This window comes from Oncorhynchus mykiss, chromosome 16, assembly GCF_013265735.2.
Source record: "Oncorhynchus mykiss isolate Arlee chromosome 16, USDA_OmykA_1.1, whole genome shotgun sequence".
Lineage (NCBI taxonomy): Eukaryota > Metazoa > Chordata > Actinopteri > Salmoniformes > Salmonidae > Oncorhynchus > Oncorhynchus mykiss.
This window is the reverse complement of record NC_048580.1, coordinates 49,408,250-49,423,720: the sequence shown is the minus strand read 5'-3', so window position 1 is coordinate 49,423,720 and position 15,471 is coordinate 49,408,250. Positions and strand designations below refer to the sequence as shown.

The 15,471-nt window shown below is 43.5% G+C and overlaps 1 protein-coding gene across 4 annotated transcripts in view; it reads left to right on the top strand.

Annotated features, from left to right (window-relative positions):
• LOC110492195 (signal peptide, CUB and EGF-like domain-containing protein 3) overlaps window positions 1–14,593 on the top strand; it is a 108,141-nt gene extending 93,548 nt beyond the window's left edge. For 2 of the 4 annotated variants that reach the window (XM_036947151.1, XM_036947149.1), the window contains 12 exons: window positions 2,805–2,918; window positions 3,050–3,145; window positions 4,558–4,674; window positions 4,987–5,148; window positions 5,356–5,559; window positions 5,860–6,021; window positions 6,177–6,344; window positions 6,616–6,777; window positions 7,080–7,277; window positions 10,939–11,091; window positions 11,202–11,281; window positions 11,426–14,593. In XM_036947151.1, coding sequence (XP_036803046.1) covers window positions 2,805–2,918; window positions 3,050–3,145; window positions 4,558–4,674; window positions 4,987–5,148; window positions 5,356–5,559; window positions 5,860–6,021; window positions 6,177–6,344; window positions 6,616–6,777; window positions 7,080–7,277; window positions 10,939–11,091; window positions 11,202–11,281; window positions 11,426–11,578 — 1,769 coding nt within the window. In that variant the 3' untranslated portion in view covers window positions 11,579–14,593. Of the gene's footprint in view, window positions 1–2,804; window positions 2,919–3,049; window positions 3,146–4,557; window positions 4,711–4,986; window positions 5,149–5,355; window positions 5,560–5,859; window positions 6,022–6,176; window positions 6,345–6,615; window positions 6,778–7,079; window positions 7,278–10,938; window positions 11,092–11,201; window positions 11,282–11,425 lie in introns of all 4 variants that reach the window. The other 2 variants (XM_036947150.1, XM_036947148.1) reach the window with 1 other exon arrangement.
• Window positions 14,594–15,471: the final 878 nt, after the last annotated feature.

Genomic DNA, 15,471 nt, shown 5'->3' with positions numbered 1-15,471 from the left:
TCTGGTGAACAGGTCAGGGTTCCATAGCCGCAAGCAGAACAGTTGAAACTGGAGCAGCAGCATGACCAGGTGGACTGGGGACCGCAAGGAGTCATCAGGCCAGGTACAGGAGTCACCAGGAGTCATCCACCCACTTTGCCAATGCACAGCCCCCACACCACTAGAGGGATATCTTCAACCACCAACTTACAGCCAAAAACTGAGACAAGGTTGAGTATTGCCCACGAAGATCTCCCCACGGCATGAACCCGAAGGGGGCGCCAAACCGGACAGGAAGATCAAGTTAGTGACTCAGCCCACTCAAGTGACGCACCGTTCCTAGGGACGGCATGGAAGAGCACCAGTAAGCCAGTGACTCTGCCCCCGTAATAGGGTTAGAGGCAGAGAATCCCAGTGGAGAGAGGGGAACCGGCCAGGCAGAGACAGCAAGGGTGGTTCATTGCTCCAGTGCCTTTCCATTCATCTTCACAGCCCTGGGCCAGACTACACTCAATCATAGGACCTACTGAAGAGATGAGTCTTCAATAAAGACTTAAAGGTTTTGAGACCAAGTCTGCTTCTCTCACATGGATAGGCAGACCATTCCATAAGAATGGAGCTCTATAGGAGAAAGCCCTGCCTCCAGCTGTTTGCTTAGAAATTCTAGGGACAAAATGGAGGCCTGCATCTTGTGACCATAGCCTAGTGGTTAGAGCGTTAGGCCAGAAACCCGAAAGACTGCTGGATCAAATCCTCAAGCTGACAAGGTAAAAATCTGTCGTACTGCCCCTGAACAAGGCAGTCATTGTAAATAAGAATTTGTTCTTAACTGACTTGCCTAGTTCAATAAAGGTTAAATAAAAACAAATATATGGCAGGACCAAATTGGAAAGATAGGTAGGAGCAAGCCCATATAATGCTTTGTAGGGTAGCAGTTGAACCTTGAAATCAGCCCTTGCCTTAACATGAAGCCAGTGTAGAGAGGCTAGCACTGGAGTAATATCATCACATATTTTGTCTCTAGTCAAGATTCTAACTTCCGTGTTTAGCACTAACTGAAGTTTATTTAGTGCATTATCCGGGTAGCCGGAAAGTAGAGCATTGCAGTAGTCTAATCTAGAAGCGACAAATGCATGAATAGATTTTTCTTTATCATTTTTGGACAGAAAGTTTCAGATTTTTGTAATGTTACGTGAATGGAAAAAAGCTGTTCTTGAAACAGTCTTGGTATGTTCGTCAAAAGAGAGATCAGGTTCCAGAGTAACGCTGAGGTCCTTCACAGTTTTATTTGAGATTACTGTATAACCATCAAGATTAATTGTTCGATCCGACAGAAGATCTCTTTGTTTCTTGGGACCTAGAACTAGCATCTCTGTTTTGTCCGAGTTTAAAAGTAAAACATTTGCCGCCATCCACTTCCTTATGTCTGAAACACAGGCTTCCAGGGATGGCAATTTGGGGGCTTTACCATGTTTCATCGAAATGTACAGATGTGTATCATCTGGAAATGCAGTAAAAGTTAATATTGTGACCAAGAGGTAAAATATATAGTGAAAACAATAGTGGTCCTAAAATGGAACCTTGAGGAACACCAACATTTACAGTTGATTTGTCAGAGGACAAACCATCCACAGAGACAAACTGATATCTTTCCGACAGATAAGATCTAAGCCAGGCCTGAACTTGTCTGTGTAGACCAATTTGGTTTCCAATCTCTCCAAAAGAATGTGGTGATCGATGGTATCAAAAGCAGCACTAAGGTCTAGGAGCACGAGGACAGATGCAGAGCCTTGGCCTGACGCCATTAAAAGGTAATTTACCACCTTCTCAAGTGCAGTCTCAGTGCTATGATGGGGTCTAAAACCAGATTGAAGCGTTTCGTATACTACATTGTTTGTCTTCAGGAAGGCAGTGAGTTGCTGTGCAACAGCTTTTTCAAAAAAAATTGAGAGGAATGGGAGATTCGATATAGGCCGATAGTTTTTTATATTTTCTGGGTCAAGGTTTGGCTTTTTCAAGGGAGGCTTTATTACTGCCACTTTTAGTGAGTTTGGTACACATCCGGTGGATAGGGAGACGTTTATTGGTTAGAGCGTTGGACTAGTAACCGGAAGGTTGCAAGTTCAAACCCCCGAGCCGACAAGGTACAAATCTGTCGTTCTGCCCCTGAACAGGCAGTTAACCCACTGTTCCTAGGCCGTCATTGAAAATAAGAATTTGTTCTTAACTGACTTGCCTGGTTAAATAAAGGTAAAAAAAATATAAAATAAAAAAATTAATAAAAAAATAAAAATATGTAACCCTAACTCCAGATGTAACCCTAACTCCAGATATAACCCTATCCCTAACCCTAACTCCAGATGTAATCCTGTCCCTAACTCCAGATGTAACCCTATCTCTAACCCTAACTCCAGATGTAACCCTATCCCTGTAATTAAGGCTGTATTGTGTCATTTTCTATTCACATAGAAATATGAGTTATAGATCTGTCATTCTCATTGAAAGCAAGTCTAAGAAGCAGTAGATCTGTTCTGTGCATGCTATATGATTCCTGTTCTAACTTTTTGTTTTTGCATCTTTTACTTTTGGTTTGGTACACCAGCTTCAATCCGCTGAAAATACAACATTTTTGGTTATTGAAAATATATTTCACAGCGGTTTAGATGGTACAATGATTCTCTGCACTATGCTTGTTTTGTCACATAAACTGAAATTAAGCAAACTATTATAATTTTAGCAACCAAGAAATGGCTGAGCAATTTCTGCATATTGCACCTTTAAAGAGTAGTGTATGATTGTGTGATGTTGTTTTTATGTTCATCCAGAGCTGGTGAAATGTCTGCCTGGCCTAGCTCCCAAGACCACTCTGACCTGCAGTAAAACGGGAAAGAAAGAGAGCTGCTCCCTCACCTGTGCCTCCAAGGCTCACTATCTGGCAGGTAGTGACATCCACATACAATAACCAAGTCCATTCACATTGCTGCAGCTCTTATTCTCTTAACGTGATATGGTATTATTGATTTGAATGACTTCTGACTGAAGCTGTAACAATATGTTTCATCCTTTGCAGAATCTGACAGCAGCTATACAATGAGCTGTGGCATCCCCATCCTTCGAGGCAAAACCCCAGCCAGACTGAACACAAGCAGCAGTCAGAGCTGCATAGGTACAGTGTCCCACAGATTCAGATTCATTCTTAGGACTTTGGTAGAAGGTTGTGGCTGGAACTAGGGTTAGGGATAGGGTTACATCTGGAGTTAGGGATAGTGTTATATCTGGAGTTAGGGTTAGTGTTACATCTGGAGTTAGGGTTAGGGTTATATCTGGAGTTAGGGTTAGGGTTACATCTGGAGTTAGGGTTAGGGTTATATCTGGAGTTAGGGATAGTGTTACATCTGGAGTTAGGATTAGGGTTACACCTGGAGTTAGGGATAGGGTTACATCTGGAGTTAGGGATAGGGTTACATCTGGAGTTAGGGATAGGGTTACATCTGGAGTTAGGGATAGGGTTACATCTGGAGTTAGGATTAGGGTTACATCTGGAGTTAGGGATAGGGTTATATCTGGAGTTAGGATTAGGGTTACATCTGGAGTTAGGATTAGGGTTACATCTGGAGTTAGGGATAGGGTTACATCTGGAGTTAGGGATAGGGTTACATCTGGAGTTAGGATTAGGGTTACATCTGGAGTTAGGGATAGGGTTATATCTGGAGTTAGGATTAGGGTTACATCTGGAGTTAGGATTAGGGTTACATCTGGAGTTAGGGACAGGGTTACATCTGGAGTTAGGGATAGGGTTACATCTGGAGTTAGGGATAGGGTTACATCTGGAGATAAGGTTAGGGATAGGGTTACATCTGGAGTTAGGGATAGGGTTACATCTGGAGTTAGGGATAGGGTTACATCTGGAGTTAGGATTAGGGTTACATCTGGAGTTAGGGATAGGGTTATATCTGGAGTTAGGATTAGGGTTACATCTGGAGTTAGGGATAGGGTTACATCTGGAGTTAAGGTTAGGGATAGGGTTACATCTGGAGTTAGGGATAGGGTTACATCTGGAGATAAGGTTAGGGATAGGGTTACATCTGGAGTTAGGGATAGGGTTACATCTGGAGTTAGGGATAGGGTTACATCTGGAGTTAGGATTAGGGTTACATCTGGAGGTAGGGATAGGGTTACATCTGGAGTTAGGGATAGGGTTACATCTGGAGTTAGGGATAGGGTTACATCTGGAGTTAAGGTTAGGGATAGGGTTACATCTGGAGTTAAGGTTAGGGATAGGGTTACATCTGGAGTTAAGGTTAGGGATAGGGTTACATCTGGAGTTAAGGTTAGGGATAGGGTTACATCTGGAGTTAGGGATAGGGTTACATCTGGAGTTAAGGTTAGGGATAGGGTTACATCTGGAGTTAAGGTTAGGGATAGGGTTACATCTGGAGTTAAGGTTAGGGTTGTAGTCAGCATGAATGTATTTGTATATTGTTCCCATCTTTGCCACTGTTTCATGGACTGAATGGTTCTGTTCTAGTGGAATCCTTCTTTACACCCATCCACCTACACTGTTCTGTTTACCTATAGAGACAGGCGCACCTCCAGTGAAGCAGACTGCCTCTTTCAAGATCAAAGATGCCAAGTGCCACCTGCACCCCAAGCTGACGGGCCGGGCCGAGGACAGGGGCCGAGCGCTGGGGCCAGGTGAGGGGCCACATCCGGCCTACATGCCAGACCTTGGTAATGATGGCCTTACAAAAAGACCTGCATTATTTTTCTCTGTATGTCTCATATTCAGTATGTGCATATCAAGCAGCACATTTGGGGGTTTGTGGGCTGTTATGTACACTACATAGTGTACAACTGTCACTGTGATTGTGTCTTGTGTCTTGTGATTGTATCTTGAAGCCAATAATCTGTCTAATTTGCTGTTGTTCCCAAACCAGTGCTGCCTCCCCTAACTAACCCATGAAAGACCTAAACATTCCTGACACAAGGTACTGTTTATGCCTCTAGGAGGTGGACAGCCCTGCAATAACTGCCTGGTGACGTTTGTCAACCTCAAATGTGACTCCACCAAGAAGTCCAAAGGGCGCCGTGCCCGCAACCCCACCAATAAGGAAGTGACACGCATCACCCTTGAGTTGGAGGCAGAAGTCAAGCCAGGGGACACCACAGGTCAGTCAGTCTGGACACAATTACTGGGATTTACAAGATGTCCTCTTTGATATACCTACTTGCCACCATGCTGCGGCTTGCTCTTTGTGGGTCTGGGCCAGGTTAAGCACTTGATGCCAAAAAGGCTTGATAAATACATTTTAATTGATTGATCAGGTCGCACAGTTACAGATAATATTTCCCTGTACTGCCCCTTCTCCCAAATAGGGAGCTGTAACCTGAGTTGCCTGCGCCAGCGCATGGAGAAGCAGGTGAAGACGTATATCAAGGCCCTGAAGAAGTCGATCAACCAGGACCGTTTCCTGATCCGCGTGGCTGGGCTGGAGTACGAGGTGGCCCAGAAGCTGCCCCAGGTCGCCACAAGCCATGAGAACTGTGGACCAGGCCGTGAGAAGGATAGCGGACACTGTGGTAAGACCAGTAATGCAGCCATCTTTCTCTGTCACTAGTTACCACCAATAGACTCTGCCTGAAACTGTTATAATGCTAATATAACAGATGTTATAAACAGTCAAGGCAATGTCATGACACAAACCATCAACTTACATCTTATGTATTTATGTAGTTTTAAAGTCTTATATACTGAATACACAAATCATCTCCAGAGATGTGTTGTGCTAGTTAGTTTGGAGCTAAGAAGAGTTTTTGGTATCAGTGTGTGTACTGGACTGTATAGCTCTCTCACCAGAGCCCCTATGGCTATTCTCTCAGTCAGATGTTTGCCGGGATCATACTACCACGGGGAACAGGAGCGCTGCGTCCAGTGCCCACCTGGCACCTTCCAGGAGAGGGAGGGGCAGCTGGCCTGTGACCTGTGCCCTGGAAGTGACGGGCATGGACCTGCCGGGGCACGCAACATCTCCTCCTGCGCAGGTACATACACACCCCTGATGGCAGAGCGCGCTAATCTCCATTCGTATGTCTGCATGAGCAAACGTTGTGCAATAGCCTATGGGGGAGTGTAGCACAGTGTACTGTACATCTCTAGCTGTCTGAAAGTGTCTATTGTCACTGTTGTCTACATCAAGGTCAGTGCCCCACTGGGTACTATTCCAGTGATGGGTTTAAGCCATGCCAGCCATGCCCGTATGGCTCCTATCAGCCAGACCTGGGACGGACCCTGTGCTTCCCCTGCGGAGGGGGGCTGAGCACCAAGCGGGAGGGGGCCAGCTCCTTCCATGACTGTGAGGTTAAAGGTCAGTGGTTTATCCAACCAGTTACATCATATTATTTCTATTTTATTTAACCTTTAACGAGGCAAGTCAATTAAGGACAAAGTTTTATGTACTATGATGACATACCAAGAGGCAAAAGGCCTTCTGTGGGGACGCGGGATTCAAATAAAAAATGTAGGACAAAACACACATCACGAAAAGAGAGATCCACACATCTGTGCGATCAGTTCAATATTTCATCTCAGATCTGGTTTGTAAATGTGTGTATGTGTCATCCCTCTCCTTTCTGCAGTTCAGTGCTCCCCTGGCCACTACTACAACACTACGGTGCACCGCTGTATTCGTTGCCCTCTGGGCAGCTACCAGACAGAGTTCAGACAGAACTACTGCATTACCTGTCCTGGCAACACCACTACAGACTTTGATGGGGCCACCAGTGTCTCTCAGTGCAAGAGTAAGGGCCTGATTGTATAAACCTGCTATCTGTATATAGGAAGCATTTTCAAAGGGAAAATATTTTACTTTTGGACTTTCAAAAGGCCTTTTCTCAGAATATCAAATTCAAAATACAGGATGCATAAATTATCCAATTGTATCCAAAATCCCCACATGACTAATTGAAAAATGTTTAATTTATCCAGCCAAATGAACATCTTTTTTTTATTTTTTATTTTTAGATATTGTCTCTCTTTCCAAAGCTTCAGATGGACTCACTAATAATGTGTATTCTTGTGTGTGTATGTATGTGTATTTTAGACCGGGAATGCGGAGGAGAGATGGGCGAGTTTACAGGTTACATTGAGTCTCCCAACTACCCCGGGAACTACCCAGCTAACGTGGAATGCATCTGGAACATCAACCCGCCCAGCAAGCGCAAGATCCTCATCGTGGTGCCTGAGATCTTCCTGCCCTCAGAGGACGAGTGTGGAGACGTACTGGTTATGAGGAAGAACTGTGAGAACTCTCATATATCCCAGCTCATGTGTTTGATACCATTCCATTTCATCCAGCCATTATTATGAGCCTTCCTCCCCACACCAGCCTCCTCTCTAAGCAGTGTGGTGTTCCACAACCATAATATCAATCCAAATCAAATCAATCAAATAAAATGTATTTTTGTCACATACACATGGTTAGCAGATGTTAATGCGAGTGTAGCGAAATGCTTGTGCTTCTAGTTCCGACAATGCAGTAATAACCAACAAGTAATCTAACTAACAATTCCAAAACTACTGTCTTATACACAGTGTAAGGGGATAAAGAATATGTACATAAAGATATATGGATGAGTGATGGTACAGAGCAGCATAGGCAAAAGATACAGTAGATGGTATCGAGTACAGTATATACATATGAGATGAGTATGTAAACAAAGTGGCATAGTTAAAGTGGCCAGTGATACATGTATTACATAAGGATGCAGTAGATGATATAGAGTACAGTATATACGTATACATATGAGATGAATAATGGAGGGTATGTAAACATTGTATTAGGTAGCATTGTTTAAAGTGGCTAGTGATATATTTTACATATTTCCCATCAATTCCCATTATTAAAGTGGCTGGAGTTGAGTCAGTGTGTTGGCAGCAGCCACTCAATGTTAGTGATGGCTGTTTAACAGTCTGATGGCCTTGAGATAGAAGCTGTTTTTCAGTCTCTCGGTCCCAGCTTTGATGCACCTGTACTGACCTCGCCTTCTGGATGATAGCGGGGTGGACAGGCAGTGGCTCGGGTGGTTGTTGTCCTTGATGATCTTTATGGCCTTCCTGTAACATCGGGTGGGGTAGGGCAGGTAGTTTGCCCCCGGTGATGCGTTGTGCAGACCTCACTACCCTCTGGAGAGCCTTACGGTTGTGGGCGGAGCAGTTGCCGTACCAGGCGGTGATACAGCCCGCCAGGATGCTCTCGATTGTGCATCTGTAGAAGTTTGTGAGTGCTTTTGGTTACAAGCCGAATTTCTTCAGCCTCCTGAGGTTGAAGAGGCGCTGCTGCGCCTTCTTCACGATGCTGTCTGTGTGAGTGGACCAATTCAGTTTGTCTGTGATGTGTATGCCGAGGAACTTAAAACTTACTGCCCTCTCCACTACTGTTCCATCGATGTGGATAGGGGGGTGTTCCCTCTGCTGTTTCCTGAAGTCCACAATCATCTCCTTAGTTTTGTTGACGTTGAGTGTGAGGTTATTTTCCTGACACCACACTCCGAGGGTCCTCACCTCCTCCCTGTAGGCCGTCTCGTCGTTGTTGGTAATCAAGCCTACCACTGTTGTGTCGTCCGCAAACTTGATGATTGAGTTGGAGGCGTGCATGGCCACGCAGTCGTGGGTGAACAGGGAGTACAGGAGAGGGCTCAGAATGCACCCTTGTGGGGCCCCAGTGTTGAGGATCAGCGGGGTGGAGATGTTGTTGCCTACCCTCACCACCTGGGGGCGGCCCGTCAGGAAGTCCAGTACCCAGTTGCACAGGGCGGGGTCGAGACCCAGGGTCTCGAGCTTGATGACGAGCTTGGAGGGTACTATGGTGTTGAATGCCGAGCTGTAGTCGATGAACAGCATTCTCATATAGGTATTCCTCTTGTCCAGATGGGTTAGGGCAGTGTGCAGTGTGGTTGAGATTGCATCGTCTGTGGACCTATTTGGGCGGTAAGCAAATTGGAGTGGGTCTAGGGTGTCAGGTAGGGTGGAGGTGATATGGTCCTTGACTAGTCTTTCAAAGCACTTCATGATGACGGAAGTGAGTGCTACGGGGCGGTAGTCGTTTAGCTCAGTTACCTTAGCTTTCTTGGGAACAGGAACAATGGTGGCCCTCTTGAAGCATGTGGGAACAGCAGACTGGTATAGGGATTGATTGAATATGTCCGTAAACACACCGGCCAGCTGGTCTGCGCATGCTCTGAGGGCGCGGCTGGGGATGCCGTCTGGGCCTGCAGCCTTGCGAGGGTTAACACGTTTAAATGTTTTACTCACCTCGGCTGCAGTGAAGGAGAGTCCGCATGTTTTCGTTGCAGGCCGTGTCAGTGGCACTGTATTGTCCTCAAAGCGGGCAAAAAAGTTATTTAGTCTGCCTGGGAGCAAGACATCCTGGTCCGTGACTGGGCTGGTTTTCTTCTTGTAGTCCGTGATTGACTGTAGACCCTGCCACATACCTCTTGTGTCGTTGAATTGAGATTCTACTTTGTCTCTATACTGACGCTTAGCTTGTTTGATAGCCTTGCGGAGGGAATAGCTGCACTGTTTGTATTCGGTCATGTTACCAGTCACCTTGCCCTGATTAAAAGCAGTGGTTCGCGCTTTCAGTTTCACGCGAATGCTGCCATCAATCCACGGTTTCTGGTTAGGGAATGTTTTAATCGTTGCTATGGGAACGACATCTTCAACGCACGTTCTAATGAACTCGCACACCGAATCAGCGTATTCGTCAATGTTGTTATCTGACGCAATACGAAACATATCCCAGTCCACGTGATGGAAGCAGTCTTGGAGTGTGGAATCAGCTTGGTCGGACCAGCGTTGGACAGACCTCAGCGTGGGAGCTTCTTGTTTTAGTTTCTGTCTGTAGGCAGGGATCAGCAAAATGGAGTCATGGTCAGCTTTTCCGAAAGGAGGGCGGGGCAGGGCCTTATATGCGTCGCGGAAGTTAGAATAACAATGATCCAAGGTTTTTCCAGCCCTGGTTGCGCAATCGATATGCTGATACAATTTAGGGAGTCTTGTTTTCAGACTAGCCTTGTTAAAATCCCCAGCTATAATGAATGCAGCCTCAGGATGTATGGATTCCAGTTTGCAAAGAGTCAAATAAAGTTTGTTCAGAGCCATCGATGTGTCTGCTTGGGGGGGAATATATACGGCTGTGATTATAATTGAAGAGAATTCTCTTGGTAGATAATGCGGTTGCCATTTGATTGTGAGGAATTCTAAATCAGGTGAACAGAAGGACTTGAGTTCCTGTATGTTTCTGTGATCACACCATGTCTCGTTAGCTATAAGGCATACGCCCCCGCCCCTCTTCTTACCAGAAAGATGTTTGTTTCTGTCGGCGCGATGCGTGGAGAAACCCGCTGGCTGCACCGCCTCCGATAGCGTCTCTACAGTGAGCCATGTTTCCGTGAAGCAAAGAACGTTACAGTCTCTGATGTCCCTCTGGAATGCTACCCTTGCTCGGATTTCATCCACCTTGTTGTCAAGAGACTGGACATTGGCGAGAAGAATGCTAGGTAGTGGTGCACGATGTGCCCGTCTCCGGAGTCTGACCAGAAGACCGCCTCGTTTCCCCCTTTTACGGAGTCGTTTTTTTGGGTCGCCGGCTGGGATCCATTCCGTTGTCCTGGTTGAAAGGCAGAACACAGAATCCGCTTCGCGAAAATCATATTCTTGGTTGTACTGATGGTGAGTTGACGCTGATCTTATATTCAGTAGTTCTTCTCGACTGTATGTAATGAAACCTAAGATGACCTGGGGTACTAATGTAAGAAATAACACGTAAAAAAACAAAAAACTGCATAGTTTCCTAGGAACACGAAGCGAGGCGGCCATCTCTGTCGGCGCCAATCCAATCCAATATGCCAAGTTAAGAGTATTAAGAGTCAATCTTCCGTTTTTTATGTTCGTTCTTCCAGGGTCGGCCACGTCCATCACCACCTATGAGACATGTCAGACGTACGAGCGACCCATTGCCTTCACCGCCCGCTCCCGCAGACTCTGGATCAACTTCAAGTCCAACGAGGCTAACAGTGCCCGAGGCTTCCAGATCCCCTATGTCACCTACGATGGTAAACTCTCACCCATCACATGAACTCTCAATGATAAAACAGAGTGGGTAAGTCCTCGAATTCTGAGATGTTTGGTGTTTAATTTAACATGTTGTTTTGTGTATTTACAGAGGATTATGAACAGCTTGTAGAGGACATTGTCAGGGACGGAAGACTCTATGCCTCTGAAAACCATCAAGAAATCCTAAAGGTTAGTGCCTGCTGCTAAGATACATACTATTACATCCCTTAGTGGGTCATGTTCATGTTTAAGTCAGGTGTTTCCTGAATAAATAATTGTATACTTGTCATATAATTGTATAAGTGTGCTGTGTTGTTGTCTTCTTTCCAACAGGATAAAAAGCTGATTAAAACTCTCTTCGACGTGCTGGCCCACCCAAACAACTACTTCAAGTACACCACTCGGGAGTCCAACGAGATGCTGCCGCGCTCGTTCATACGCCTCATAAGCAGCAAAGTCTCCGGCTTCTTGCGTCCATATAAGTAGTTGCCACACCAAGCCCGCCCCCTAAAGCACCAGATCCCGCCCCCTCTTACAGGCCAAACACAGAACTCTCACAGGACTTTAAACAAGTTGACCAAAATAACTATTTTTTTCTTCTATTTTTTCATACTGTAGAGGCTTTGACGACACACTTCACTATGCAGTCCCACATGTTGATCTTCTTCATCTGTTTGGTTTTAAGCCATTTCATTTCCTCCAAAACCATGCAGTCCATGAAGTCAACCAACTTGAGTCAAAGTACAGTACAGGCTGTCTTTCTCATCTCTTCTTTCTGAATATTTATCACCACTACAATATGTTGGTGTCTTAGTTTTTTTTGCTGTTTCTATTAGCATATATGACCTTGTATGTCATTTTCACAGCAATCCCCAATGCGAAGGATGTGTGCGTATTTCAGATGACGCATGTTAAGTCTGTGTTGACAAAATGGACAACGGTAGTGGCATTTATGTCAGACAAGAAGAAGGATATCACAAGGGTAATATGTTTGTCACGTGTGTTTAGAGCTGGAACTGAGTTATCGTAAATGTGCTTTAATAAATAGTCTTTCACTTGAGTTCCAGCTTCAGCTCAATCCATTCCAGGACGAGTCTGTTTCGATAAATGTATAACCTTTTGTAGATCTATATCCTCCATGAACAATCCTCAAGGAGAAGGACCTGTCAGTTTCCTGTCATAGTTACATTCCACAACATTCAAAGCCTTACTATATTTGAGCTCTTAGAGCAACTTCTTGTTAAGGTATTACTGTTAAAACAGTTATTCTATGTTTATCTCTTCTGTCCAGATTGTATAACTGTCTGTTACCTATGTTCAGACATTTTCTGTTATTCTATATCCAAGTTAACTTAACAAAGCGTATACAAGGTAGTTTATCATTTTTTCCAGAACGTGATGGACATTTTGGAAAATAAATAGAAAACTAGATTTGTGAAAGCCACAGGAGAGAGACAGAGAAATGTCTCTATGTCTCTGTGGACCATGACTGGTGAGGGAGAGACAGAGAGACATCTTAATTAAGGGACACGCCTCTGTGATACAATGTCTTTGTTGGACACGACTCTGTGAGAGAGAGACAGAGAAATGTCTTTGAGGGACACGACTCTGTGAGAGAGAGACAGAGAAATGTCTTTGAGGGACACGACTCTGTGAGAGAGACACAGAGAAATGTCTTTGAGGGACACGACTCTGTGAGAGAGACACAGAGAAATGTCTTTGAGGGACATACATTTGCTGCTTCTTTTAAAAAGGTCACTTTAATTCTTCAATCTCAAGTCCCTTTTCTGGTGTTTTCTGACCTCGCATCACACTAATAGTCCATTGCTTTAATACAGGGGTGTCAAACTCAATTTGCTCCGAGGGCCGCCGTCAGTCTTCAACAAGGTCCGGAGGGCCGCACTGAATTTTAAAAAATATTTCCTTGCTGTCAATCGGTTTGGGAATTTTGAAATCGTTTTAACTTTCAAGTTTTTATTGTTTTACTCAAACCACCCGCGGGCCTCATTGGACCTCCTCACGGGCCGTATGTTTGACACCCCTGCTTTAATATAAAATAAAGTTGAGAGAGATGCATCAGAAGTATAAATATAATTCTACCACCTGTCCTCATGTAAATGATAGTCACATCACATTTGTCTCTTCATCCATGGCCTACCAACCCGTTTTATTGAATTTTTCTTTCAATCTTGTAAATAATGAAAATAAATTAGACGGGGATTGAATCCTTTTAATCCTAATTATCTTGAGCAGGACCCCAAACTATTTCCCACCCATGTCCTCTTCACCCTCTCCCTAATCCAAGTACCCCACCCCAGTCCCCTTCCTTCCCAAACGCCCATGTCAGATTCTGTCCCAATACGACCAGCTCTTCCAAAGACTGTCCGCACGGCAGGCCAAGTTATTATCTTGTGCACTAGATCTAGAGCCTGTCATCCTACCTTTGTTGTATAAGTGCAATGAATTAAGTCTCCATTGTGTCCAGAGAAATACTAAAAAACAATGTTTTAATCTGCCAACACATATTGAGAACATATTCTTGGATTTCTTAAAACAAAATTGTGACTGACATTAGGGTTGTGAATAAAGTTCAGCATCCCACTACAATAATGTTGAAATACCAATATAGTTGATCAATACAGTAATATTGCAATTGAATTAATGCTAACAATTGCATTGTCAATGTAAAAGCTAATGACAATGATAACAAGTAATCCCCTCAACACTCTCAAACCCTCATTGAAGACAAATAAATATGACTGCTCATAAACATCATATGGATTTCCCTTGCAAAACTCTGATGGTTTGTTGTTTTTCAGTTTTTGTTGTATATAAAAGAGAAAATAAACCGTGGAAACAGTACACGCTACTGTGCACAACCTTTAGATAGTGTACATGTGCTTCTGGATAAGGGAAAGGGATTTTGACCACATTGCTAAATTGTAAGACAAGAGTAGTCTAGCCTTGCAGACCAGAGGAACTGTTTAATACAAGTCACACATAATGCCATATCTGTATCCCGTTGAATGTTTCCAAAAAGAAGCCTAGCTACATTTATGGTTGTCTTAAGTTGCCATTACTATTTATATCATCCAGTTTTTTTTCTCTGAAGCATTTCGATGTCAATAGCGCTCACTGCTCCCACCTACCCCAACTCACCATTCCCTCCCTCTTTCATCTTCCTCCGTCTGTTCCTGCAACCTGAACACGTCAGATGTTTCTGTTTTGTAGCATTTTTTTTTTAAAACATGCGTTTGCTATGATGTATCATAGAGTTGATAATGGTATTTGCACTTGAAAATTGTTATTTCTCATGTAAAAATGTCTGGATTTTGTATTGTCTTTTTAAATGAATGGAATTGGTGTTCTTACATTTCTTGTAGCTCTCGTTTGTTCTTTAAAATGCTCATTCACTGTGTTCAACCCATAAAGATGAAGATGCACACGTACATGTAACTTTATCAACTGTCAAAAAAAAAAAAAAATAAGTCAAAAAATAAAGAGTATGTACAGAGGTGAAATGAAAACACTTATCAAAATAAACATACTGTAATTGAGTTTAATTTCTAATATTATTTGATGTCTTAAGGTATCCCTTTGCCTTAAAGATGTTTGAGTACATCTCAGACAATAACCATTTCTTAAAACCAATCCATAACATGTGTCAGGTATTATTTTCTGTACTGTGTTTGGGTTCTGGTCTTTCTGACTGACCCTTGAAATTGGGATGGAAATAGACAAGAAAATCCTTCTGGCATCAATTTAATCCAAAATTGTACTGAGATTGTATCCAATGCTGTAGAACTTCATTCAGGGCTGGATCCGATACGTATCGCAGAAAATCGGCATTAAAATGTAAAGGTAATTTCCGATTGAGATGACATATGCAGTATTTACTGTGAATGCAGTCTCTGCGAACAATGCCTTTACATTTAAATCGTGCTATAACATGGATCTTCTGCGATACTTCTGTGTTACAGATTGAATCCAGCCCTAATTCTCATGGTCAAAATGCTATGGTGAGCAGATATATTTTGTATCCCTTATTAACAAGGGTGTGTAAACCATGTTTAAAATATGAGTTAATGGTTGATATGAGTTAATGGTTGGTATGAGTTGATATGAGTTAATGGTTGACATAAGTTGATATGAGTTAATGGTTGATATGAGTTAATGGTTGGTATGAGTTGATATAAGTTAATGGTTGACATAAGTTGATATGAGTTAATGGTTGATATGAGTTAATGGTTGATATGAGTTGATATTAGTTAATGGTTGATATGAGTTAATGGTTGACATGAGTTGATATGAGTAACTGGTTGATATGAGTTAATGGTTGATATGAGTTGATATTAGTTAATGGCTGATATGAGTTAATG